The sequence below is a fragment of the Dermochelys coriacea genome, chromosome 17 (assembly GCF_009764565.3).
Source record: "Dermochelys coriacea isolate rDerCor1 chromosome 17, rDerCor1.pri.v4, whole genome shotgun sequence".
Taxonomy (NCBI): Eukaryota; Metazoa; Chordata; order Testudines; family Dermochelyidae; genus Dermochelys; species Dermochelys coriacea.
The window spans coordinates 17,694,664-17,720,378 of record NC_050084.1 but is presented as its reverse complement, the minus strand read 5'-3'; the positions used below and the strand labels follow the sequence as shown (position 1 = coordinate 17,720,378).

Genomic DNA, 25,715 nt, shown 5'->3' with positions numbered 1-25,715 from the left:
CAGAACTATGGATCAAGGTAGAGAGCTGTGTTAATGACTGATTTTTCACTTCAGTGGCCAAAAAAACAAAACCATTTCAGGTTAACCTCATATGCCCCCGCATTCTCATGACTGAAGCACACATCAGTTGAAATCTGTGTACCTTAAGGGCCAGGGTATGAAAATTTTGTCCCGATTCCTTCACAATGTATCCCAGCTCAAACACAGGGCAAAAAGGATCTTTGTTTTTGTGGTAGGTGCATTTTTTCAGGTAGCTCGTGGTAATGCCCTCCACTAGGTTGCGTCTGTGAATAAAAAAGAATCTGCATGTCAACTGAATGAAATGTGATAGTCTATGATTAGTTATGGTATTAAAAAGCCAGATTTTCAAATGAGCTCATTACTCACCACCCAGCAGCTGATGTCCAGAGTCTCATAAGAGTTCTGCACCTAACATGCCAAATTCTTTTGAAAATCTGGACACTTGTCTCCATGCCTGAGCGGGTACTGAGCTCTTTCGAAAAGCTAGGCCATAGTGAACATCATGCTTTAAAATCAGCTACATGAGAGCAAAGAACATACATTGTTTCACAAAATTTATAATTTAGAGACAGAAATAAGGATTGAGGCAAGGCTCAGAAATTTGTTTTCAAAGCAGTGGAAGGGAGGCTTACAGCTATAACCCATTAGGGACACAATAGATTTTATTCACTTTGATCCAGATTGTTTCTGTTGTTGTTTGTTTATATTGCAGTAGTCATTACAGGCAACAGTCAGGACAGGTCCCATTGTTCTAGTTGCTGTACTAACACATACTAAGAGTTCCTGACCAAAAAGGCATAACGCTCACTTACACTATTGTAAACCATAGTAACTTCATTCAAGCCAGTTGGAGTTTCTCTGGATTTACACTAGTATAACTGGTCCCATTTTGACTTTGTAACATGGTTTTGTCATGTAGAAATTTAAGATAGTGAAGGCAAAATATAACAAAGGGATTTGTTTAGCTGGGTTCTGTGCATTTCACCTATTACCACTATAAAATATCTTATTCTCTTTCTCCTCTCCTGGGAGCACAGTCTCGGGTGAACTGGCAATCCATGGCACCGAGTAATGGTGGCTGGACAGACTCTACTGAATACATGCTGCTTCAGAAAGCAGCCTGGATTAATGTCAGGTTACTGTGTATTTAACCTCATAAATAGTACAGGGACAGTACAAATCTATAGAAGGGAAATTTGTCATGCTCAGCACAAATGACTTTTGTTCATTTCTTCTGGATCAAATTTATAATCAGACCAGCAACAAATCCTCTTAGACTTGTTCCTTTGGTGAGAGAGAGAGTTTACAGAGAGGCACTAGGGAATTATTTCCCAAGTCAATTGCTGTAATAGAAGCAGAAATCATAATGATGTGAAGGGCCTTTGACAATTTCTATACAATCTAGGTTGTCCTGGTGCTTTAGCTGCTCCCATTGTAGTACTTCATTTTATATTTCTGCCTTCAGAAGAATAAAAATACAGAGAAAGAGGAGAGGTGTGTGTACCATGACAACTGAGATCTCCGGTAAATTTCATTGCAATCTCTGCTTCTCTGATTTAAAGACTGAAATCAGACACTGTTTACAGCTCAATACAGCTGAATGCTAGCACCAAGGCAGCAGGTTTTACATAGCTGAAGTGTTCCTTATAATACTACCTAGTTTCTATGCAGGCATTTTTCATCAGTAGATCTCAAAGTACTTTACAAAGGGGGTCAGTATGATTACTCCCATTTTACAGATGGGTAAACTGGGGCATATAGAGGGGAAAGTGACTTGTCCAAGGTCAGTGGCACAGCTGGGAATAGAACTAGGTTGCCTGAGTCCCAATCCAGTGCTCTAGCCACTAGGGGTATGGCTATACTGCAACTGGATGCGAGCTTCCCAGTCTAGATAGAGAGACTCATACTAGCTGGGCTTGAGCTAGCACAGTAAAAATAGCAGTGTGGACGCTGCTGCAGAGGCTCAGGCTAGCCACCCAATCGCCTGTGTCTGAGCTCAGGTGGCCTAACTTTATAACGCATGGTTTAGTGTAGCTGGGAGTGAGTCTCCGCCAGTGCAGCAACGTTTACACTGCTATTTATAGTGTGCTAGAGTAACACCGACAGACCCTGGTCATCAGCAGGTGGGATCGAACGTGGGGCCTCTGGAACTTAGTGCATGAGCCTCTACTGCATGAGCTAAAAGCCAACTGGCTCTTAGCTAAGGCCCGTAGAACAGACTAATTTTAAACTCTCTCTCTCTAAGAGGTCCCAGTGCCATGAGATGGCACAGAACACCACACCCAGAAGGTGTGTGGGTTACACTAGCATGAATCTGTCTGCCCAGGCTGAGTCTCGCTCCCAGCTACACTAAACCATGCGTTATAAAGTTAGGCCCTGCTCTTGTGAATAAGTTAATGACTTTGCTCACGAGTGGTCTTGTTTGGAGGGTCAGGGCTTTCGTCCCCATTTTGGTTTGCGACTCGTTTAAGGACTAGTCCTGATTCCTACTAACTGATTTGTTATTGAATGCTGCAGTTAACCAAATACAGGACTCAGGGACAAAAGATAGTGTTTTCTGCATCAAATGAGCCAAGAGCTATAAATACAATACTACATCACTTTACATAGTGGCAGGGATCCAACTCATGAGCGATCAGAAAAAAAAATTTGACATTTGATCTCTTAAAAAAAAAACAAAAAACACCCCAAACATTTACTCACCTGGAGACTTTAAATGTGGGGAAGGTGATGCTGTTCTTAATAAATAAGGTAAAATTTTCAGCTTCTAGGAGCAACGGGGGGCTGAAAAATACACGTGTTAACAAGTGCTCGTCTTTCAATTAGCCAACATCTAAAGTAATTATAATAAAGGGAAGAAAAATAGATGCAAAGAAATTATATGGGATAGCATCCAAACGATCACATTCAGGACCCAATGAGAGATTTGTTCTGGTCCTTGCACTTTCTAGGTAAAAAGATGAATCCCAAAGTATCCTAGGTAGAAGCACTATAGAGAAGGGGATATATTTGCTATGCAGACAAGCCTTTTCTTGTGCCTGATGAAGGAGCTTCCTTTCATTATATGCTGTGTTGACTTTACTGTGGAGAAGCAATACTGCAGAACCCAAATGTCCTCTGCTCATCCCCACCCACTGACCAACTGGCTGATGCAGAGACTAGGCTTTGATTCTGCAGCTGGCTACTGTACAGCACCTGACGTTTTACAATTAGAACAGAGGAATTTGAATTACTTTTCTGCTGAACATGTTGGCCAAATTCTGAAGCCTTTATCCTCAATCAAAACTCCCACTAAAGGCAACAAGCTCAAATCCATGGCTCATGAGAGGCTGTCACTCTCAGTGATGGGAGCTCTTTACTTTCTGTGGTAAAATCCTGTGCAGCCTCAGAAAGGGGCAGGGAGCTCTCTGACCCATACCCAGGACGCCAAGGATCCTGGCTTTTCATGCCCCCAATGCTGGGGAAGAGAGGAGGCTGCTAAAACCCTGATACAACAATACACCCCAAAGTCTGGAAGAACCTGTAGAGGGAGGAGAGAGGGGATCATGGTGATGGGCTAGTCAGAGCATCCATAGCATGATCTAGTGGCTGGGATGACTGAGAAGAACCCCAAAGCAATTATTGTTGCCCATCCCTTGAATGCATGCAGGGTGTGTGTCTGATAGGCTCCTGCTTCTCCACAGCTCTGGTGACTCAGAGAAGTGGGAAAAGCAGCATGAAGATTACTCAGCTACCTCACTGGAGGGTTGGGTTGGAGCAACCCTCCACCAATGAGGGATGTAAGGAGGAAAAATTCATTTCCCCTCTGCTGAGATCTGTTCAATCAAGAAGCCATTTACAGTGCACAACAGCAACTTTTTTGAATCTACTAACTTATAAAAAATGCTACGTGTTCATATGTACCCAGGAGATGGTGCTCTATTAGCTAGATGCATTTCCTGTGTAACAGGGCAGTCTGTCCTCTCTTTAAGGGTAGTTGTGGCCTGGGTCCAGCCAGCTGCATTCCAAGGCTTGGCCCCTTTAAGGACAGTCATTCTAGGACTTGTAGGTCTTCTAAAGATTACATGACCAAACAGAGAGCAAGTCCTGTTGGAGACTGAGGGTCAGGTTAAGTGACAGCTATGTGACAGGCTACAGGATATAAGGCAAATCTGTGGCTCAGGAGAAAGACCGGCAGGAGGTTCTTCATGGTGGGCTAGAGCAGGGGTTCTCAATGTTTTTCTTTCTGAGCCCCTCCCAGCCCCCCTCCCCCCACATACTATAAAGACGCCACAGCCCACCAGTGCCACAACTGTTATTCTGTATGTAAAAGTCAGGGCCAACATTAGGGGGCAGCAAGCAGGCAATTGCCCAAGGCCCCACACCACAGGGAGCCCCATGACACTGAGTTGCTCAGGCTTTGGCTTCAGCCCTGGGTAGCAGGACTTCAGCTTTTTGCCTTGGGCCCCAGTGAGTCTAATGTTGGCCCTGCTTGGTGGACCCCCTGAAACCTGCTCACAGCCTCTGTCATAAATATAAAGCAAAGGGTAACCACCTTTCTGTATACAGAGCTATAAAATCCCTCCTGGCCAGAGGCAACATCCTGTTACCTGTAAAGGGTTAAGAAGCTCAGCTAACCTGGCTGGCACCCAAAGGACCAATAAGGGGACAAGATACTTTCAAATCTTGGGCGGGGCGGGGGGGAAGACTTTTGTTGTGCTCTTTGTTTATGTGGTTGTTCTCTCTTGGGACAGAGAGGCCAGACAGAAATCCATCTTCTCCAACCCATCCTAATCCAAGTCTCCAATATTGCAACCAGTATAGATAAGCCAGGCAAGGCGGATTAGTTTATCTTTTGTTTTATGTGAATTTTTCCTGTGTTAAGAGGGAGGTTTATTCCTGTTTTCTGTAACTTTAAGGTTTTACCTGGAGGGGCGGGGAATCCTCTCCGTTTTGAATCTGAATACCCCGTAAAGTATTTTCCATCCTGATTTTACGGAGATGATTTTTACCTTTTTTTTTTTTTTTTTTAAATAAAACCCTTCTTTTAAGAACCTGACTGATTTTTCCATTGTTCCAATATCCAGGGGTTTGGGTCTTTGATGATTTAGTAACCAATTGGTTAGGATATTATTCTCAAGCCTCCCCAGGAAAGAGGGTGTGTAGGGCTTGGGGGGATATTTTAGGGGGGAAGATGTCTCCAAGTGGTCTCTTTCTCTGTTCTTTATTTAAAACGCTTGGTGGTGGCAGCATACTGTTCAATGATAAGGCAAAGTTTGTACCTTGGGAAGTTTTTAACCTAAGCTGGTAAGAATAAGCTTAGGGAAGTCTTTCATGTGGGTCCCCACATCTATACCCTAGAGTTCAGAGTGGGGAAGGAACCCTGACAGCCCCCCAGGGAGCTTGGACCTCTGGTTGAGAACTGTTGGGCTAGAGAATGCTGGGGAGCAGACAGTGGGGAGGAGTTGAGGAGGTAAGATTTAGAAGAAGCTGGGAAGGATACTCAGAGGAAGGAAGAGGCTTGGGCAATACATTAGTAGCAGGCTATATTGAGGTTGCTGGGGAGGGAGCCCCTTGATAAACAGGATAAGGATTCTGAGCCTCGGAGAAGAGCTGCAGCACTACTTGAGCTTGGGAGAGTTGCTGGAAGCCTCTCTTTGTTTGGAACTTTGGCTTACCTTAAAAGGGGAAGGACCTTTGCCGTAGTGACTGGAAGACTATGTGATGGATTTGGAGCATCTCTGTAATTTATGAATACAGTATATTGAGATGATTATTGGGATGTTTACTGTATGACTATATTAGTTTAGATTACTAGGTGGCTGTCAGGAAAAACAAGCAGGAAGGGAAAGGCTCCAGTTAAGCCACTTCTCAGCAAACTCTTGAGAGTTAAGAAATGATGCTAAGATAGGAAAAGGCCAGGGAATGCAGGTGATTGAAAGAACTGTGGTAGGTTTAAAAAGGAACAGTCTCTCAAGAGAGGGGAGAAGTGGTTCAAGGGGACTGATGCATGACACCTCGCTTGGTGTGTCTGGAGATGTTATGCCTGCCAATACTCAGAGGATGGGAAGCCTTTAGCTAAGAGAGATGGTTGTTTTAAAATCCTTTTTCTCTAAGTGCGTTGTTCCCACTGTTGAAAATACTACTTTTGTTTCAGGAAAGCTGTCTGATTCCTGTAAACCGTTGATCACAGACTCCTGCAGGGAAGAACAACAGGTACCTGAGTTCAGTTGTACCTGCTGGATAGAAATGGTTGATCCACAGAGAGATCTGTGCTGTGCTGTAGCCCAGGGATGGTCTAAATGTGGAAGAATTGTGATAAAGGCAAAAGACCTCAAATGGTGCACTCAGAGAAACCTGGAAGAGGACAAACTTACAGCTAGCCCAGTAACCATGGCAGCCCCAACCACTCAAACACACCAGAATCCAAAAGGGAAGATTATGACTCCCAGCTTGAGGATGCGAAAACAGAGGCGGTGAAGGCACCTGCTGCTGGATCAGGTAAGCTGCTCTGGCATGTACATTATAGAGTACTTCTGCAAGATACTCCACAGTATTTCCCAACCATATACACATGTGTGAGTGTGTAATGAAAGTTCCTTGGTTGCTGATAAGGGGTGTGACAAATTGAGATCTGGGAAATTTAAGGAGTTCAATAAAGCTTAAGGACTGAAGGGACCACCAGATCAGCTAGTCTAACCCCTTGTACCTCACAGGCCACCAACACCACCCAGTACCCACATACTAAACCCAACAATCAATTGTATTGAAATGTGCCAGGCAAGCATGGACTTTTGGGACAATAAGTGTTACGTTGATTTCCTGGGGAATGATTAATGCAAATTCTATGACCCCAGTTATTCAGCCTTTTGAAGCTGTGCCCTGAGGAGAGGGCCATTGATTAGTGATTGCCTGGTCCAGGATATTGGAGAGCAAAGGCCTGTGCTGTATAAAGACACAGCTGAATTGTCCAGTTGGGAGGACTAGTTCCTGACTGAAAAATTCACATGAACTTGTAACTAAGGGGGCAAACCCAGTTGTGGGGTTTGAAAGATTGACAAGTATTCTAGGCTGGTGCTGGGGGTGACTTCTGGGAAGTTTTTAGCATGCATGTAGGTTCTTTTAATGTTTTTTTAATATGTCTTCTCTGTAATGCTTTTCCCCTAAGAATACACATGCTTGCTTAGAAAGAGCTGTGTGGTAACTTGTAATGGCTGGCAGTACGCTGTTCAGAGCTCTCGGAGACAGAAAGCAATGCACGGGGGCTGGCCTTTAGGTAGACTGGCTTGTCAGGGATATCAGACTGGTTGTCAGGGGGCTGTGCAGCCTCAAGAACCCATTCAGAAGGAAGAGTGATGGGTCTTTGCCCAAGAGAAGCAACAATTGGGAGCCAGAAACCTTAAATGGGTGCCCTCATGGGACCCTGGAGGGTGAAAATAAGTGCAGTTACCCTGAAACTGCAACACATGGCACCTGACACCCTACCCCACTACCAAGGATATACTTACTGCTCTGCAAAACTGTGGCCATGTTCCAAGGTCATAGAGCAGCAGGGTCATCATTTGGCCCCATTAGAGTTTTGCCTGAGTAGGGGTTTCAGGATTTGGCTCATGAGCAGCAGTAGTTAGGCAGTGGTCTTTTTCCAGTGCTATCCTAACCTTACATGCAATACCCCTTAGAACCAAGAAGGGAAATCTAACTGAAAATAGGACCATTTCTTACTCAGGAATCTGATCATCCTCTTCTACAGGGCACCAGCCAAAAATCTCACAGGTCTGGACATCACTGTTGAAATCTACACACCTCCCAGTCATGATACCTGAAGAAAACAGTGTTTAAAGTTCACACTTGTAGTTGAATTATGGGACTGTCCAACAGTTGTAGATGCTCACTGTCAAATCTCACATTATTGAGACAAAGGGCAGCCTTGTGCTCATAGGACTTGCAAGACTTTGTTCAAATCACAGCTCTGCCACGGACTCTGTGTGACCTTGAAGAAGTCACATAGTCTCTGTGTCTCGGTTCCCCATCTGTGAAATGGTGATAACTATCCTTCCTTTGTTTCTTTTGTCTGTTTAGTTTGTAAGCTTTTTGGGAAACAGATTGTCTCTTACACTGTGTGTTTCCAGTACACTCCACAATAGTGCCCTGATCTTGCTTGGAGTAAACAGTAACTCTAATAAATAAATAATTATAATAGGCCCGGTGGCAAATATCACACACACCACTAGGAAGGCAATAATGCTGAAGCAAACTGCCTATGAGGCTTTGCAATTGGTCAGTGATTAACTCACTCAGTTTTAAAACTTTGGGGGACAAGAACACTATCTGCATATGTGGGTCAGATTCACCCTGGTGCAGAGTGTCAGTACAAGGTCTATGCAACACTTTAAACCAGCAAAACAGGTCTTGTGCTGTTTTTCTGCATGGGGGGAATTTCACGCGGCAGACTGGGGCTAAGGGAGTTGGGTATGGCCAAAGAAAGGGAGTCCTTGGCAAAGCCACAAACAGATGCTAGGAATTCTGACTCCCCCGGAACACTCCAGCAAATAGTTCACTTTGATTGTTAGGAAGCAGTAAGGCTTTCAGGATCAGGAGATCCTGTTCCTTCCGAGTCCAGATAGTTGCTCAGTTTTTAGCAGCACCTATCGTCACAGATCTAGTTGGGTGGTTTCTCCTAAACACTCACCACACCGCTGTGAGGGACCCAACCGCTGAATCCTGTGAACTGAAAAGCTCCAGGCTTTGTCTCTGGCTTGGGGTCTCTAGGCACACTCTTAGGGGGTGGAGGAGGTGAGACAGAGGATTTGATTGAGATTCCATAGTCCAACTGCCCGGCCCGGAAACTAATATTGACCCTTCAGACTTACCATCCTTAACCACACCTTTTCCCAAAACTCCAGCTGTGTGGATGCTCTGGGTTCACAGGTTAACTTTTCAAAGGCACATGACAGGTGTAGCACATACAACACAGACAGACTCTCTGCAAGATTATATCACTATTGTGCTTTACATTTAATAGCATGAGAAATGCCCAGATCTATACAAAAAACAATAAAACCTACAGGCATTTCCCTGCCTCAGTTTCCTCACCACTCCAGAGTATTCTTTGGGCTGGGATGAGAGTACTCTGGAGGTATCCAGGTCTCTCTCCTGCTGTGCATTGTTTGTCTTCACCTCTTTGCCATGTCAGAGTTCTGTTTTCTGATGTTGGTTGATCCTGCAGTTAAACCACCACCATTACTCCCCTCCCATGAGGGGATGCCCATCTCCTCCCCTTTCCTGTCTAAAACTTCTTGTGTGGCTTTTTCAGGATATCTCAGTGTATCTTTGCTGTATTCACTCAACTTCCGTGGTTGTTAAAGACTAGCATGAACACCTGGGGTTTTTTTTTGTCCTGCATTTGGGGATTTTGTGCTCTCCCACCCCTTCTGCAGAAGGGTAGGAGAAAGCCCAAGCCCAGAAGAACCAGTTAACTCATTGTCCCAAGGTACTTCCATCTGAATGGTCAGTGGTTGTGTTTAATGACCCCCATCATCCCTGGGAGGGATATAGTCCTTGTCAGCAAGGATGGGGTCCATGTACACATAGACATATTCAATGGTACTTTGAAGTTGTCACAATGAAAATTGCTGCATCAGCCAGAATCCAGACATTGTATAGACAGTGTCCCCACAACTCTCCCCTACAAGTTTCCAGGTTTGCCAAAGTAACTTTTAAAAATGCACAGACTGTAGCTATGGAACAGTGACCCCCAAAAGTAAACAGTTAATGGTCACTCTCTAGTAGATTCTGATCACTCCAGCATGGAATATGCGAGTTGTCTGGAGAGACCTTACTAGGGTCACTCAGGCCTCCTTGTCAGCTTCTCCATGTTTATAGCCTTTTAGGTGCAAATACTCACCTGCTTAAAAAACCCCTTGGAAGTTAAAGTATGTAATTAAATAGTGTCCAAGAGCATCTTGGAGGGATATATATTAGGAGACAGAATGGCCAGCAGGCCCCATTACAATCCTGTTTCTACCTTAGTAAGCCATTTTCCCACCAACCTGCTTCATGGAATTATCTTCATGTCCTTAAGATTGGAAGAAAACCCCTGGAGAAAGAAGTTAGCAACACTGGCATTGAACCTGGGGGTCTCAGTTTCTGCTGCCAATGAGGCACTGCTGCAGAGTGCACAGATAGGTGTGGATGTGATAGTGGGAGTGGTTGACCCTTTTTCCAAAGAGTGGGAACAAGAGAGAATCTTCTCATGTTCAGCTGTATCTGACCCTTTCCGAATGGGTTCAACTCATCTCTGCTGACAGGCTGAAATACTGCCACCTTCCTTTCACTGTGAGAAAGTAACAAAACCTGTCTAATCTAATCTCTGCATTTCCAATATGCCTCTCATTGTACCGTCTTGACTGAGAACTGTTGGCAATCTGTTATTCATATAGCACCAAAAGCATATTAGGGGCTTCAGAGACAATAAAAGAAAGTCCCTGCCCTGAAGAGCTAAACAGTCTTAATGCTTCCCTTCTTACCTTGTCCCTGGCGACTGTACTTCCCTTGGATACAGTCACTATCTTTATTGCATCGTCCTGCATCTGGCAGCTGTGATGAGAAAGAAAGCAAACATCTCTCAGTGGCTGGGAATCAGGTGTCCAGCAATCCCGCTCTGTACAGTCCATGGGAAAGCCCTCTTCAACTCCAGTTGTCTTTAGACAAAGTGCTTGTCTACATGGGATGTTGCTGCACAGCAAGCCAGGGTGCAAATCTACAGCATATAGTTTACTGCACACAACGTTCTGCATAGACAAGCCCTCAAGCTGTGTCTTTACAGCAGAGTAATTCGAGTTATTACCACTCAAACTAGCCTAGCTCCAGTGAGAGCAGCCACAATGCAAAACAACACTGGAGCCACATTGAGTGATTGGATTAGCAGCTGGCAAATTGTGCTCATTTGAGGTGTACTCTGTACTACCTGCTGGGTCAGCCAACTCAAGTTAAAAGCACCACCCAACTCAAGGGACTTTGTGTGTGGACAGGACATGAATTAGGGGCAACTCTGCAGTGAAGAGAAGCCCTAAACTGGATTGAGAATTGTGCCCTATGGGAGACAGATCCTCTAGGTGGCCATTCCCAGAATATAAAAGTGGAAAATCCTTAGGGAATCTGATTGTCTTCACTGTTGGGCCGAAGATACTGCAGTCCCATCCCCTGCCTCACTGGGATAGCATCTTGTGAATACAAGTACTACTCCTGCATCACTGCATCACTGTGCATGCACAGAATTTATGTTCCCCACAGATTTCTTTGCTTCTCCTCAAAAAAATGACTTTCTGACAGCAAAGCAAAGGGAAACCACAAGAGCAGTCATGCGACCTTCCCCAGCAATATGTTTTGGGTGCCAGGGTAGGCGGCAGAGAGGTAAATCACTGTGGGGAAGGGGGCGGGACTGGAGAAGACCTGGCTGATGGCTTATATCCTGCATTGGGCTCATCTGCTAGTCCCAGCTGGGCTGAGAAGATCGGGACTTCCTCTTCCTCTGTATGGCATCCAGGGCCGTGTCAGACCCACTCCCAGATGTCTCCCCCAGCTGTAGGAAGCTCTGCACACACACCCCCTCCACCCCACACGCTTCCTGCGCCCATCACTTCTCAGCTGCAGGGGGAGGGATTCCTGCACAGGGAGCTGCTCCCCTATCCGCTCAACCCCTGTGCACCCAGACCCCCTCATACCCAGACCCTCCCGCCAAGCCTCACCCCCTCCCCTGCACCCAGAACCCCCCCAACAAGCCCCACTCCCCCTGTACCACCTCAATGAGCCACTCACACCCGGATCACCACCCTACCAAGCCCCAACCAGCTGCACATGGATCCCACCCCAGAGCCCCACTCCCCCAGCATCTGGACCCCCCACCAAGCCCCCCACACCCAGACCCCCCTGTCGAGTTTATGCCCCCCACACCTGGACTCCTACGCTGAGCCCCAACCACCTTCCCCTGGATTCCCCCTGCAGAGTCCCATTACTGTTGCACCTAGAACCCCCCAACAAGCCCCTGTGCACCCAGGTCCCCCACTGAGCCGCCTGCATCCAGATTGCCCCACACAGAACCCTCTCAACTCACACCTGGATCCCCCAACACTAAGCCCCTCCACATTAGGATTCTGCCTTGCTGAGCCTGCCTGCCCACACCTGGTGCACCTGGCACAGAGGGGCAGGGTTCTGGGGTGTTTCTGGGGCAGGCCCAGTCCTTGCGCTGTGTCAAGGTTGGGTGCAGCCTCACTGCTGAGTCTGTGTCCCAGGGGGGAGCTGCACAGTGATCTCTCACTTCTGTTCGGGTTCCCAATGCCATGCTGGAGCCGTCACATTTATTTGTCAAATATCTGCAGAATTTTAAAATATTTTTTGGCACAAAATGCCCTCAGGCGTAAAGTACAAAGGAGAAAAGGGTAAACTCCAGTCAGCTAATCAACTGCAGTAGATAATCCAACCCTCCCAAAAGCCCTGTACCACTCCCTGTTACATATGTCGGCTGGGATTCTCAATGGTGTTCAAGGGGATTTGCATGCTCAAATTTCCATTTCAAAATTAATGGGGAATTGAGCATCCAAATCCTTTAAATGGCTTTGGAAATCTCAGCCAGACTGTGGAGAGTAGTCCTGCAGGTATCTGAGTGTAGGTAGCTGCAGAAGACCATGTACTGCAATGCAAGGTTTCCTTGCAACTCTTGGATTTCTGAGACTTGGCAAATCCTTCTGACTCAGATACAGGGGAACCGTCCTTCATGGCCATGTCTCCACTGAGCAAATGCAAATTCTTTGGAAATTATGTAACAAGAGTTATCAATAGCTACATGTTTGTTGTGGGGAGGATCGGGGAGGCTGAAAATAGATTTGCTAATGAGCTTGTCAGTACTAGGGATATTTTGATATAGAAGGCAATTGTAGTACAGTGCATCCGACACATTAACAGTAGCTTTCCTTTGCATTATAAACAGCATATTTCTTTGCCGAGAATCTTAATATCCATAAAGCTAAAGATCATAAGGTTGCTACTAGCAAATTGGTGGGAAAACAGTGGGCTGTGTTACCCGCAAAGAGATGGGACTTTGCTACTACTACAGGGAACAATTCCACCCTGGCCTGCTCTAGTTTAGAGACTGTCTCTTATCATTAGGTAGGAACTCTTTGTGACCTGCCTTGGCTATCACTAGGCATAGAGGAAACTTGTGATTGCAGGTTTCTTATTGAAATAACCAGCCAAAGTGGGACAGTTCCAATGTCTCATCATTTGTTCAGTGGATGGACCAGTAGCCTGGGAATCAGGAGAGCAGCTGTTCCCAGTTCTGCGACCTTGAGCAAGTCTCTTCCCCCTGTGCCTCAGTTTCCCCATCTGTGAAATGATGGATGATGATGATACATGATGGCTTCATAGTGTGTGGTACAATAAGAACTGACTGAAGCTTCCACAAAACTGGGACTCTGAGGTGTGATTGAGTTTGGGTAAATACTCTACAAGTTCTTTCATTTGGGGTATTGGCTGGAATTTTAGGCAAATATTTGGGGTGGGGGGGAGAGTGAAGAGGCCTGATTTTTCCCCCCTGAATTTATTCACCCATCTCTAATAAACCTAAATTAAAAAAAAGAAAATCCCTGCAAATATAATACAATTCTATTTACCTCAGGGCAAATATCCTGCTTCTGTCCACGGGTGATAATGACGTTTGTCATCACCACAAAAGAACTGTCACCCTACAAAGAGGAATGCGATCAGGTCAAAGGTGGAAACTTATTTTCAAGTGAATCATGATAGTGGGGCGGGAGAGTTACTGGGCGAAAGGTGTTACTGTTATGCAAAAATCTTCCATCGGACTGTGGCCCAGGCAGTAAACAACCACCGCCTAGATCACATACTGGCAGAGATGGTCAGGCTGCCCATCCTTCCTCCCTCAGGCAGACTCATCCTTAACCCTCCTACCAACACCGCTACTTTAAAGACTTAACCAGATGGTTGCCCGTGAGAGGCAGGCAGTCTCTCCCATGGATAGCAGAGATGCTACAAGGGGGAGCAGTAGGAGGAAATGGAGATAAAATATCACCCAGCCAAATAAGGAGATGAGGGACAATGGGGCCAGCAATGACTATCTGTGATGTTCTGTCTCCTGGGGATACATCATTTTGGGCTACTGATGGGTGTTGCACCTCCCCAGAGCCCCATCAGCTGTTTGGACCCCCTGCTTTGGAGTGGGGACAAAGAGCCCCCAATAAATAGTAACTAGTCTTGAGCTGACGGTAACTTGTAGTCTGATTTTTTTTCAGAGGTGCTGATCACCTTCAGTTCCTATTGACCTTAAGGGAAGTGGCAGATGCTCAGGACCTCTAGAAATAAGAACTTGAGTGTGCTGAAGAACAGACACCCTTTCAGACAGTGGTAGCCCAGGACATGCTGCCAATTCACAGAGAAGACTGTAGAGTCATTTGCTGGTTCCCTCTCCTCCGCAAGGTGCCAATAAAGGACAGGGATTAGAAAAAAGCCCTCCCTCCTCCTTACCTGAGGTGGGAATACATAGTCGGCCACGTCCCAGACGTGTGGGCCTATCCCGATAATGTTAGTAACAGTTAAACCTTTGAGCTTCACCGAGACCGAGCTGATGATGCCGTCCTGTGACTGATAACCCTTCTCATAGAGGAAAACCCACCTAGGCAAACAAAGTCATTCAGATGAGTTACAGAACATCACATTCATTAGGAGTACAGTGTGGTATCTGTTTTTTGTCTAGTTAACAGGATGGAGTAGACATAGAATGGGCTCCATTTGCAGAATGGGAAAAACACAGACATTCCAGAAGGAGGAAGCATAATGCAGTGGTTGAAGAACTTTAAAGTGTTTGGGGACCTAGTTCTGTTCCTCATTCTGCCACTGACCCCTTATGTGACCTTGGTCTTAACCAAGTTGCCTAAGTTTTCAAGCGTGGCCTCAGTTTTTTGGGTCTCTCACTTTAGAAGCCAAAGGCCTGACTTCCAGAGGTTCTGAGCACCCCCAGCACTAGGTCTGTGATGGCCCTAGCCCCTCTGAAAAATCAGGTCCATGTGGCTTCTGAAGTTTGACACTTTCTGAGGCACTCAGAAGTAGAGGCCATGCTAGAAAATCTGAGCCTTAATTGAGTCTACAGGCTTCAATTTCCCCATCTACAAGATGAGGGTAACAAAACTTACCCATCTCACAGGAGTGTTGTGAGTCTTAACTCAGCCATGTTGGTAAAGTACTTGAAATTGTAAATTGAAGGAGCTATAGATAGATTTGAAAAGCATTATTACGGAGCTATTTCTGTGCAAAATATCTTGAAATACATTTTGAAATTCCTGGTGGGGAACAGGAATTGGTTCAGTTCAAACGGAAACCACCCTGAAACAAAAACCCACTCAAAATTTGAGCCTATCCCAAACCAAACTTTGGTATTAAAAAAAACCTACCATTCATTTTTGCATGACCCTGCGAGTCCTGGTCAGAGCTTGGACCAGAACCACGAACTGCTAAAATACATTCAAGGAAGGTTGTTTTGAGAGACTTTTCAGCCAAGTCTCACACACTTGCAGGTGCTACATTAAGGTGTTGCAGATCTTACAAGTCTAGCTCACACAAGCAAGTCTACTGATTCCACTGAAGATATTTTCATGAAGAAGGGTTGCAGGAATAGACCTAAGTCAGAATCCGTATCTTGAAAGCCTTTCAATCTCTTCCATAGCCTCTTTCATCTATCGGCCTCAAAGTGCTCTACAAAAACAACTTGTTCAGCCTTACTACACCTTCACAAACTGGTGAAATATCTCCTCTTCCTTTTCAAAGGTTGTAAAATTAGTAACTGAAAAATCTAAGGCAGCCAGTGTGAAAGTCAGAAATAGAACCTACAGTCCTGAAAGTCCTAACTTACAGTTCTCTTTTCTAACCACTTGCTAATACGACCCCCGCCCCCTTAAATTAATGCCACTGTCTCCAGATTTCAACAAAGGCACACAATGTGTGATAGTTCCATAAAGAAAGAGATCTTCAAACTAAAATGCATGTTCTTTCCCTATGTGAATTCAGCAGTTTTTGCTGATGGCATGGGTTGATTCTGCCAGCAGTTAGCCACAATATAGTTTGTGTGGGGGGATGGAGGGGCCTGCTTGAATTTCCCTGCTCTTAATCTGAATTTGACCTCATGATCAAGAGTGTGACGGAACCCTCTGCCAGATGAAATTAAATCAGAGCAACATTTAATAGTCTAAACATCGCCCTTCCCCACAGTGCAATTTCTGGCTGGTGTAACTCAGGTTAATGATTAGCCAACACATGGTCTTAGCTGACAACTGGCAAGCTGAGGATAGTGGCAGTAAATTATGTTAGTTAGTTGTCTAAATAGTAGTTTACAGATTACTTTGTGAATGGTTCATCACATTTATATGGCCATTAATACTTTCAATATGGTCAGATTTTGACATTAAATTAGCCTATTATGTGAACAAACTGTCTTTTAATTGTGGCACCTTAGAGACTAACAAATTTATTAGAGCATAAGCTTTCGTGAGCTACAGCTCACTTCATCGGATGCATTTGGTGGGAAAAAAAAGGTTTTTTTTATGCTCTAATAAATTTGTTAGTCTCCAAAGTGCCACAAGTACTCCTTTTCTTTTTGTGAATACAGACTAACACGGCTGCTACTCTGAAAACTGTCTTTTAATTAACTCTGTGAGAAACTGTAAACAAGGCCAGATGACCATTTTGGATTGAAATCCAAGACTTCTTGGAATCATCCACATAAGAGTCGGTCAGACTAAAAAAGGAGAGATCTGGTTTTCATCCGCTGCAGAATGTGGGCATGGATCCCACTAGCTCTGGTATGCAAAGTGAGTGTTCTGCTGGGGGTGTTTTCTAGGAGAGCAAAGAGCCATCAATGGTGAACACCGGTCATTAGCCACATGGTGAAGGCAGCACAGGACATGTCCGAGGCTGCGCTCAGCTGATTAGCGTGTGGTGTTAATAATGGGTGAATTTCATCTCTTCTATTTGTGGACACCCTGACATTTCTTTTGCTGAGAGAAGAACTGCATGGTAGTTTAGGGGAGTGGCAATGAAATATAAAGCCCCTAGGATGCCACTTCAAATTCAACCCTAATCCATTTAACCTACACCCACTGAGTGTGGCACAGTGTCCCTCTGTAGTGGTGGCTGGGCTGTATATAGAGGTTGATTAGCCTGCTACAAACATGGGTCTTCTATCTCAGGAAGTACAGATTCATGGTTTTCGAAACAGAGATCCTAGGTTCAATCCCTGCTGCCGACGACCCACCCAGGAGAGGGATGTTACAACAGCAGTAACTAAAAGGCTGTTGGGTGGCCTCCACCAAACAAGACAGTGGTCTCAGCTTCAGCCCAGCTCCTTGCAGACAGATGCTGAAGCAAAAATTCACATGCATCACCAGAGTTTCCCTTTTCCCATCTTAAAACTACAGCCATAGGAGTCTGAAGAGCACCAAGTTTTTAAGCAGAGAAGCCAAGAACAAAGGGCCTGCTTCTATGAGAGCCTCCAGCAAGGTGTTGTATCCCTTCAACTCCCATTGACTTCACTGTGAGTTGAGGGCACCCAGGGCCTTAATGAGCACAGGGACTGAACTGCCCTCTTAGCCAGGCAGCTGGCTTCTCCAGTTTTAGAGCATTGCTGAACACTGCAGGGAGCAACGTGGCTGGGAAAACTAGTACTGCAGCTGTGGCTGAGGCATTTCAGCAGTTCCCAGTGCTGTCACATGTAACGCATTCCCTATTGAAATAAAAAGGAAACTGATTTAACAAAAGAAGAGATGATCCTGGTGCCTAGAGAGAGAGTGCAATACCATAGCCCCAGAGCATTAGGCAGGTCTGTAATACCTGCCCCTCATTAACTGAAAGGTAACCTTCCCACAGTGATCAAGAACATTCCCCAGACCTGAAAAAGAGCTCTGTGTGGCTCGCAAGCTTGTCTCTCTCACCAACAGAAGTAGGTCCAATAAATAAAAGATATTACCTCACCCACATTGTCTCTCTAATAGGGCTAAAATGATGCTCTCTGCCTACTGAGTCAGAGAAAGCACCGCTTCTACAGGGCCAGCTCTACCAGATTTAGTAATCACCTGTGCAGCAGCAGCTTTAGTGCCTGTCTGCTGCCTAGACCCATTGCAGCATGTTTCTGGGGGCTAGAAGAGAAAGTGACTGTGGGCCTGACTTGCAATTTTTATAGGCAAGTAGATGCTCAGAGCCAGCATTGACCTGCTTCAGTAGATGGCGTTTTACACTTGGACTAGGAACCTAATGCCATCTGTAGCCAAGCAGAAGGGAAACAACAAGAATGCCTTGGTTGTGCCAAAATCTCCAGCCCAGGTTTCCTAACCTTGCCACCATAGCTGGGTTGCTTAGGCAAATAACTGATGGATCCTAGGCAAATGAGTGAGCCTCCCAGTTCTTACTGCCTGTAGAACTATTTGTGTAACTATTTATTTTAAAAGACCTTTTTCTAAGTGTGTATATGGTGGGGGGAAGGGTTTGATTTTGAAAATGAACCTTCCTGGCAGAGGCAGCAGCTGGGAAGCCAGAGGGAATTGAGACTTGTGGTTCTTGCATATTTTACTGGTGAATATATATATTCCAAGATTCTCCCGGCAGTAGAACTGCGTATCACTCTCTAGCATGGTGGGACCCATTGGAAGTATGGGAAGAAGAGTCTTATTGGTAACCAGACTTGTGTTTTAGTTTCTGGCATAGGATTAGACAGTTGGAGGTCTGAAACTGATACTTTTTCCTGTGTGTTCCCAGGCTAGACCAGGGAATAGAGCATTGTCTGCATCTTTCCCTCAACATCTCGAGCCTGGAGTTTCCATCAAATGCAACTGCAATGAATATGCACAGAGACCTCAGTGAAGATCAATGCACAGGGCATATTTACCTAGGGCAGCTAACTGGCATTAACTAGGGTCAATCTTATCCATATACACCTTGAACAATGTGTACATGTGCAGAAGTCCAGGTAACAGTGTTATAGCTTTTGCTGTTCTCTAACTGCTTCCCTCTTCAGATGTTCATTGAGCAGAACGAGGCAATTTATTGAGTGATCTATCCCCTGTTGTCCACTCCCAGCATCCAGCAATCAGAGTCTTAGCCATCTTGGCTAATAGGCATTGATGGATTTATCCTGCAGGAACGTATCTATTTCTTTTTTGAACCCAGTTATGCTTTTGGCCTTCATAACCTCCCCTGGCAATGAGTTCCACAGGTTGGCAGGGCGTTGTGTGGAAAAAGTACCTCCCTTTGTTTTAAAACTGCTGCCTGTTAATTTCTTTGGGTGACCCCTAGTTCTTGTTATGGGAAGGGGTATAAAACACATCCTTATTCACTTTTTCCACACCAATCATGATTTTATAGACCTCTATCATATCCGCCCTTAGTCATCTCTTTTCCAAGCTGCACAGTCCCAGACTTTTCAATCTCTCTTCATATGGAAGCTGTTCCATACCCCTAATCATTGTTGTTGTTCTTCCTGAAAGCTTCTTGGGGCAGAAACTGTCTTACTAGACGTGTACAGCACCCAGAACAATGGGGCCCTGACCTTGGGACCTCCTAATACTACTGTACTGTAACAACTTCCTCAATATTTGGAGATGCTCAGATTGAGAATTTGGGTTCAGATCCACCTGGCTAAGCCTCACTGTTGCTGGGGCTGGCTGGAACAGGATGCGTCGTATCTGCATTCTGTACACACCAAGACAAACAAATGATCATTTTTTCACATGGTGTATGCTAACGCTCACTTCCTTCTGAACCCTCTTATTGGTAAAAGAAACCCCAGTAGGACAATGAGAGGGAAAATACAAATGAAATATCATTACAGTCTGACCATAGTTGGAAAAGTCTTTGCATGTAAACTTGTCAGATTAGAAAAACCCACAGGCCCATGCAATAATGACTGTATGTACTTGGGGTGCATCGATAACTCTATCTTAGGATGTACATAGATAAAAATAGGGTACAGAGGAAGCTACATAGATATAAAGCTGCCTCTGTTTTTGTCAGTGGGCTAATCCCAACTTTGCTTCTAGCACGAGAACGTACAAGCCCTGTTGCTACTGAAAACTAATAGACTCTCAGACTTTAAGGCCAGATGGGACCACAATGGTCATCTAGTCTGACCTCCTGCACACTACAGGCCACAGAACCTCACTCCTGAAACGGAACCATAACCTCTGCCTGAGTTACTGGAGTCCTCAACTTAAAGACTTCACTTTACAGAGAATTCATGCTGCAGAGGAAGGCAAAACCCCCTGCTCTCTGCCAATCTGACCCGGGGAAAAATTCTTTCCTGACCCCAAATATGGCGATCAGTTAGACCCTCAGCATTTCAGCAAGACCCGACAGCCAGACACCTGGGAAAGAACTCTCTGTAGTAACTCAGAGCACTCCCCATCTAGTATCCCATCACTGGCCATTGGGGATAGATGAAGTGAGCTGTAGCTCACGAAAGCTTATGCTCAAATAAATGTGTTAGTCTCTAAGGTGCCACAAGTACTCCTTTTCTTTTTGCTACCTACAGTTGCACATCAGCTACATGCCACCATAGGCAGTCCCATCATACCATCCCTTCCATAAACTTTTCAAGTTCAGTCTTTAAGCCAGTTAGATTTTTTGCTCCCACTGCTCCCTTTGGTAGGCTGTTCCAGAACTTCGCTCCTCTGATGGTTAGAAACCTTTGGTCTAATTCCAAGCCTAAACTCCTTTAGGTCAAGTGGAAACCAAAGTTTCTATCTCTGCTATCAATGACCACTATGGCTGAGAATATACAGCAGTTGGTGTCATTGCAATACCATTTCTTCCCAGAGGCAGGCAGGATCCCCAATGCCATAATAATCGCCCAGCAAAGTGTTCTTCAAGAGAGCTGGACTCATTTACATATTAAATGTAAAAATAATCCTGCCTGGCAAGCTTGCTTTCAAAGATAAAAAAAAAGTCCAACTTCCTCAGGCTTGTTCATTAAGGGAGAATATAGTTATGATCTGCAGAAAGTTGGGGAAACAGGGGAAGGAGCTCTTTCAGACGGACAGGGGAAGGAGCTCTTTCAGACAGACAGCGCAGCTGAGATGCTGAGCACTTGTGGCCATTAGAGGCTACAGTACGTGTAATCTGACATGGCAGAGATGGCCAACACAGTCCACGAGCAAAAAAGTCTTCCACAAAGAGAAAGAGCTTTTCTCCCAGGCCTGATGTTGGAGTTAAACAATTTTCACCCTTCTTAAAAAACGGGGGTGGGGGGGGGCGGGAGGAAGCGGGGTAGAATTACCCTTCTACCAATCTGGCAGCCATTTTTATTGTCTATGCAGCCAGCATATCATGGTTCGTGCCTTTATTGCACCTACCCGCTGAAGTTTAAAGAAAAACACCACCACACTCTGGATTCTGGCTTTGGAGCCCCAGCACAGGCTTTGCTGCCTGTTTCTCTCCAACGTTTTGCAGGCCATATTCCCCTCCCCAACTCCTCTGGTTTGCAATCACCCTTGATCCCTACATGGAGGCTGAAGCTATCCCGTTCTGCAATAGCCCTATAGCTCAGATTTGAAGGTGGGGCTAGTCAGAAAAGACTGGGGCAGGGAAGGACCAACCCCTCCCCCCTACCCCCACCCCAAAAAAATCTGTGAAACTTCATTTCTGATCTTTTGTCGAAAGTAAGTTTTTTCAGCCACTTTCAGACAGCAAATTTGGTGATCCAGGGCCTTCACTGTCCCAATGGCAGCAATTACTGTTCTCACCACCATCATCCCACCCCCATCCCCCATTGTGAGTCTGCTGCCCTACTTCTAAGCAATGATTGTTTGGGGATAAAGGGAATGCACGCGCTGCCCCTCCTGCAAATGCTGCTAATTGCACATCTACAATGAGAGTTAAACAAAGCCAAGCACCGCCCACAGTCCTACCTCACGCCATTAGACGTGTGAGGTAACGAGCCTTCTGCTGTGGGAAACTAGGACCCCTCCTAGAAACCCTCTGGCAAGTAGTTCCTGGGGGAATTGAGGTCCATCTTTAGCGTTTTGCCCATCTTCAGCGTACGTGGGGGAAATCAATATTGTTCCATCACTGAATACACCTCACCGGATGCATCCCCACTGGCACAAAGAGGTGCAAATAGCTATGGGAGCAAGAGGTGACCTTCTACTCCCATTCCACCACTGCAGCCCGCCTTCAAGGCTCCCATCCTAGAAGGGCAGTTTAAGTTCCTCTGAATGCTCCACAGCAGCCTTACCAGGAGAGGCTGCAGCAGATGTGCTGAATCTTCCATGCCCCTTACCTGGCCTGCCCCAAGATGGAGGCAGGTACAGGGACTTTACTGCCTACATTTGTGTATTTCAGAGTCTGTGCAAAAAGAAAAGGAGTACTTGTGGCACCTTAGAGACTAACAAATTTATTTGAGCATAAGCTTTCGTGAGCTACAGCTCACTTCACGAAAGCTTATGCTCAAATAAATTTGTTAGTCTCTAAGGTGCCACAAGTACTCCTTTTCTTTTTGCAAATACAGACTAACACGGCTGCTACTCTGAAACCTGTCAGAGACTGTGGTGAATCATGTGCATGCTCTGTGGTCAGACTGTTCAATAGGTGGCAAGGCTCACTGTGCAAACGGTGCAGAGATTCAAATCCCTTTTTGAAAAACACCCAGTGCCATGCTACAGTTTGATAGCTGCCTGGGGGAGGCCAGTTCAGTAACAGTTTTTAAAAACAAACTTGTGCTGAAAACTAGGGGAGGCAATTCAGGGCACATGAACTCTTGCTGCGAGATCCTTCTGCAGCTCTAAACACCCTGGGTCAGGCTGCGCCTTTCAGTTTGTCAGGCGCTTTAGACAAGTTTGCTTTATTTACTCTCTGTTTAAAACAGTTTCTGTTGAGCTCTAGCTGCCTTCGGGCCCGGCCTCAGGCACAAACAAAGCTAAGCAGATATTTGCACCTTGCTCTTTTGGAAGCATTGCATCCCATGCTCATTGTTTAACCCATAGGATGGCTTTACCTCCCTCTTGGGAAACAGGGCCAGAGAGGAAGGAAATGTCTGGCCTCATTCCCCTCCATTCCTCCTCCCTCTTTCAGCCGCTTGGGTCTCACAAATTACAAAGCTTAGGGCTAGGGTTAATATAATGAAAATAGTAACAGCAGCAGGCATTGAGGGCCTGAACCAATGACTTAGTGGGCTTTGGATCCGGCCTTTCCTCCAGTGAGCTTACCATAATTTATAACGTTTATATACTGGGATTTTTACCCTCATCACTGACATGCAGCCACCTCTGGGGTTTAACGCAGCAACTATTTAACAGTGCAGTGCAACACTGCTCAACATACAGCTCAGGGCAAAGTGAATACTGTATCCAGCTGAAACGGTTGGGAGACTGTAAGGAGGCAAAATATAATTATCCACAACATTAGAATCTAGCTAATGCCCCTGCTCAGGGTGCTTAAGGATCATAAGCGGCAGGGCCTCAGCTTTACTTCTCATCCAGAAGGGGGCCGAACAGAAATTCTAATAGCCAAGCCAAGCAAGAACTGACCGTGTGGCAACACTAGCACTGAGCTTAATGGCTGGACAGCAGGTCTAGTATCTGGAAAGTTCGGAAGAGCTGCCCTTTGGAATTTCTCACTGAAGTGAAAGGCTATGTAGTAAGCTAGAAAAGCCTTACCCTATGATGTATCCAAGGACCACAAGCTGGATCAGCCGGAAGACAAGTCCCACTTTCTTGTTCTTCACCAGCACCATCCGGGGGGTGTCATATTCAAAGAATAAGGAAGCAGCTTTCTCCCTGAGCTTGAGCCCCATGGCTGATGCAGCAGGACTAATGCTCTTCTATGCAAATGCCTAATCCCAAACCAAACACAGGCTCTGTCCCTTCTGACTGTAGTGGGTGGAGCTCCTCGATACAAGAGATCAAGTCTTCTGTTTGCACAAAAATCCACCAGTGTTTCCCTCTGCACATCTTATTCTTTCTCAGCGAGGGGTTGGAAGCTTGCGCTTCCTATATGCTCACTTCTGCATACACAGTACACTCAGTTTTCAGAGTAGCAGCCGTGCTAGTCTGTATTCGTAAAAAGAAAAGAAAAGAACTGTAGCTCACGAAAGCTTATGCTCTAATAAATTTGTTAGTCTCTAAGGTGCCACAAGTACTCCTTTTCTTTTTGCGAGTACACTCAATGTCTCCTTAGATGGTCTGGGGGTGGGGACGTGTGGTTAAGTAACGGAAGCATACAGCCCAGGCTATCTGGCAGCACAGTAACTACAGCACAGGCAGGATGGGTTAACACTTACAAAGCATTTGGACAATGCAGAGTGCAATGTAAGGTGCTAAGAGTTACTATTCGGATTGCTCTGACTGGGGCAGACCTGCTGGCAGGAACAGCACATTGCCATATACAATTTCTCAGGAAGGTGAAATCATCCAAGGGTAACAGAAATTGCCTGTTAGCAAAAAATGGAAGTTGTGCAATCAAGATGTGTGGTCTAGGTCAGTTTGTAGATTGCTGTGGGTAACTAAAAGTGCATGGGACCCTTTCCTATTGTACGCTGCTCCCCCAAGCAACTGTATACAGTGAAATAATGTTTTTTCCTGGGATGGGTTTTTTTTTTTTGTGGTCTTCATGATTACAGCAGGTGATGCTGCTCTCTGGTAATTCACTTGCCCTCCAGAGCCCAATAAGTCACTCTCCTCTACAGTTCTGTTCTTTCTTGGCATTAGCATTGCACTGGGACGTCAAAGAGGGAGTCACGAACTCAAAGCAACAGCCCCAGGGAAGGAATTCGGATCTGAATGTTTGGTGGGGTTTGCATCCAAGGGTTTCTCTTGAGCCATCATAGAGATAAGGGCCAGCCACAAAGTTTGGATTAGCACTTTCCCAAAGTTTGGGTGTGGGGCTGATCAGATTTGGGATTTAGGTTTGGGCCTCTCTCTAGCAAATACGGTTATTTCAGTAAGATTATAAAGGGATTGGCTATGTCCAGGAATGGGACTAACAACAGCTAGAGAGCTTCATAAATGTTAATTAACTGCCTCACAATACACATGGGATGTGGGTAGCTTCCTCATATTATAGATGGGCAGGGACCATCTTTTTGTCCTGTGTTTGTACAGCACGTAGCACAACGGGGGTGCTAGGCCATGACTAGAACACCTAAGTGCTATGGTAATACAACCAATTAATAATAATACTGTAAATGGGGAAACAGACGCTGAAAGACCATGAAGAAAAGGAGTACTTGTGGCGCCTTAGAGACTAACAAATTGTTATTTGATCCATAGCTAAACTGTATGACTCAGGTGTGTCTCTAAAGAGATGGATTTGGAAGGTACAAGAGTATCAGATAAGACTGTGCAAACTAGGGAAGGTACATTTAAGAAATCCCCACAAGTTTCTGATTTGATTCCACTCCACCTGGATTGACAGCACTTTTCACTCCAAATTTCTGGTTCAGATGCATCACAAAACAGAACCCAGGCAAAATTGCCATGGTTCACATCAGAAGTTTGCACAACTGGTAATTTCACTTGTTTTCAACTCAAATCCCATAAAATCAGCTGAGTTTAGCTCAGTAGTGGGAAAACTTTAGTGAACCATGGTGCAAACTTCAACTATGTTTCAAGCCTGTAAATTTAACCTAAATCCAGACAAAGATTTTAGGTTTCATTGACAGCATTTGG

General features: G+C 45.4%; 1 protein-coding gene and 1 long non-coding RNA gene across 2 annotated transcripts in view; one reads left to right on the top strand and one right to left on the bottom strand.

Annotated features, from left to right (window-relative positions):
• P2RX1 (purinergic receptor P2X 1) overlaps positions 1 to 24,064 on the bottom strand; it is a 34,581-nt gene extending 10,517 nt beyond the window's left edge. The window contains 7 exon segments of the mRNA XM_038375538.2: positions 143 to 284; positions 2,725 to 2,805; positions 7,723 to 7,819; positions 10,527 to 10,596; positions 13,668 to 13,739; positions 14,539 to 14,686; positions 23,706 to 24,064. Coding sequence (XP_038231466.1) covers positions 143 to 284; positions 2,725 to 2,805; positions 7,723 to 7,819; positions 10,527 to 10,596; positions 13,668 to 13,739; positions 14,539 to 14,686; positions 23,706 to 23,842 — 747 coding nt within the window. The 5' untranslated portion in view covers positions 23,843 to 24,064.
• The window catches only part of LOC122456959, a 74,057-nt gene that overhangs the window by 30,012 nt on the left and 18,330 nt on the right, over positions 1 to 25,715 (top strand). Inside the window, exon 2 of the long non-coding RNA XR_006276171.1 lies at positions 6,158 to 6,501. This is a non-coding gene — a long non-coding RNA (uncharacterized LOC122456959). The remainder of the gene's footprint in view (positions 1 to 6,157; positions 6,502 to 25,715) is intronic.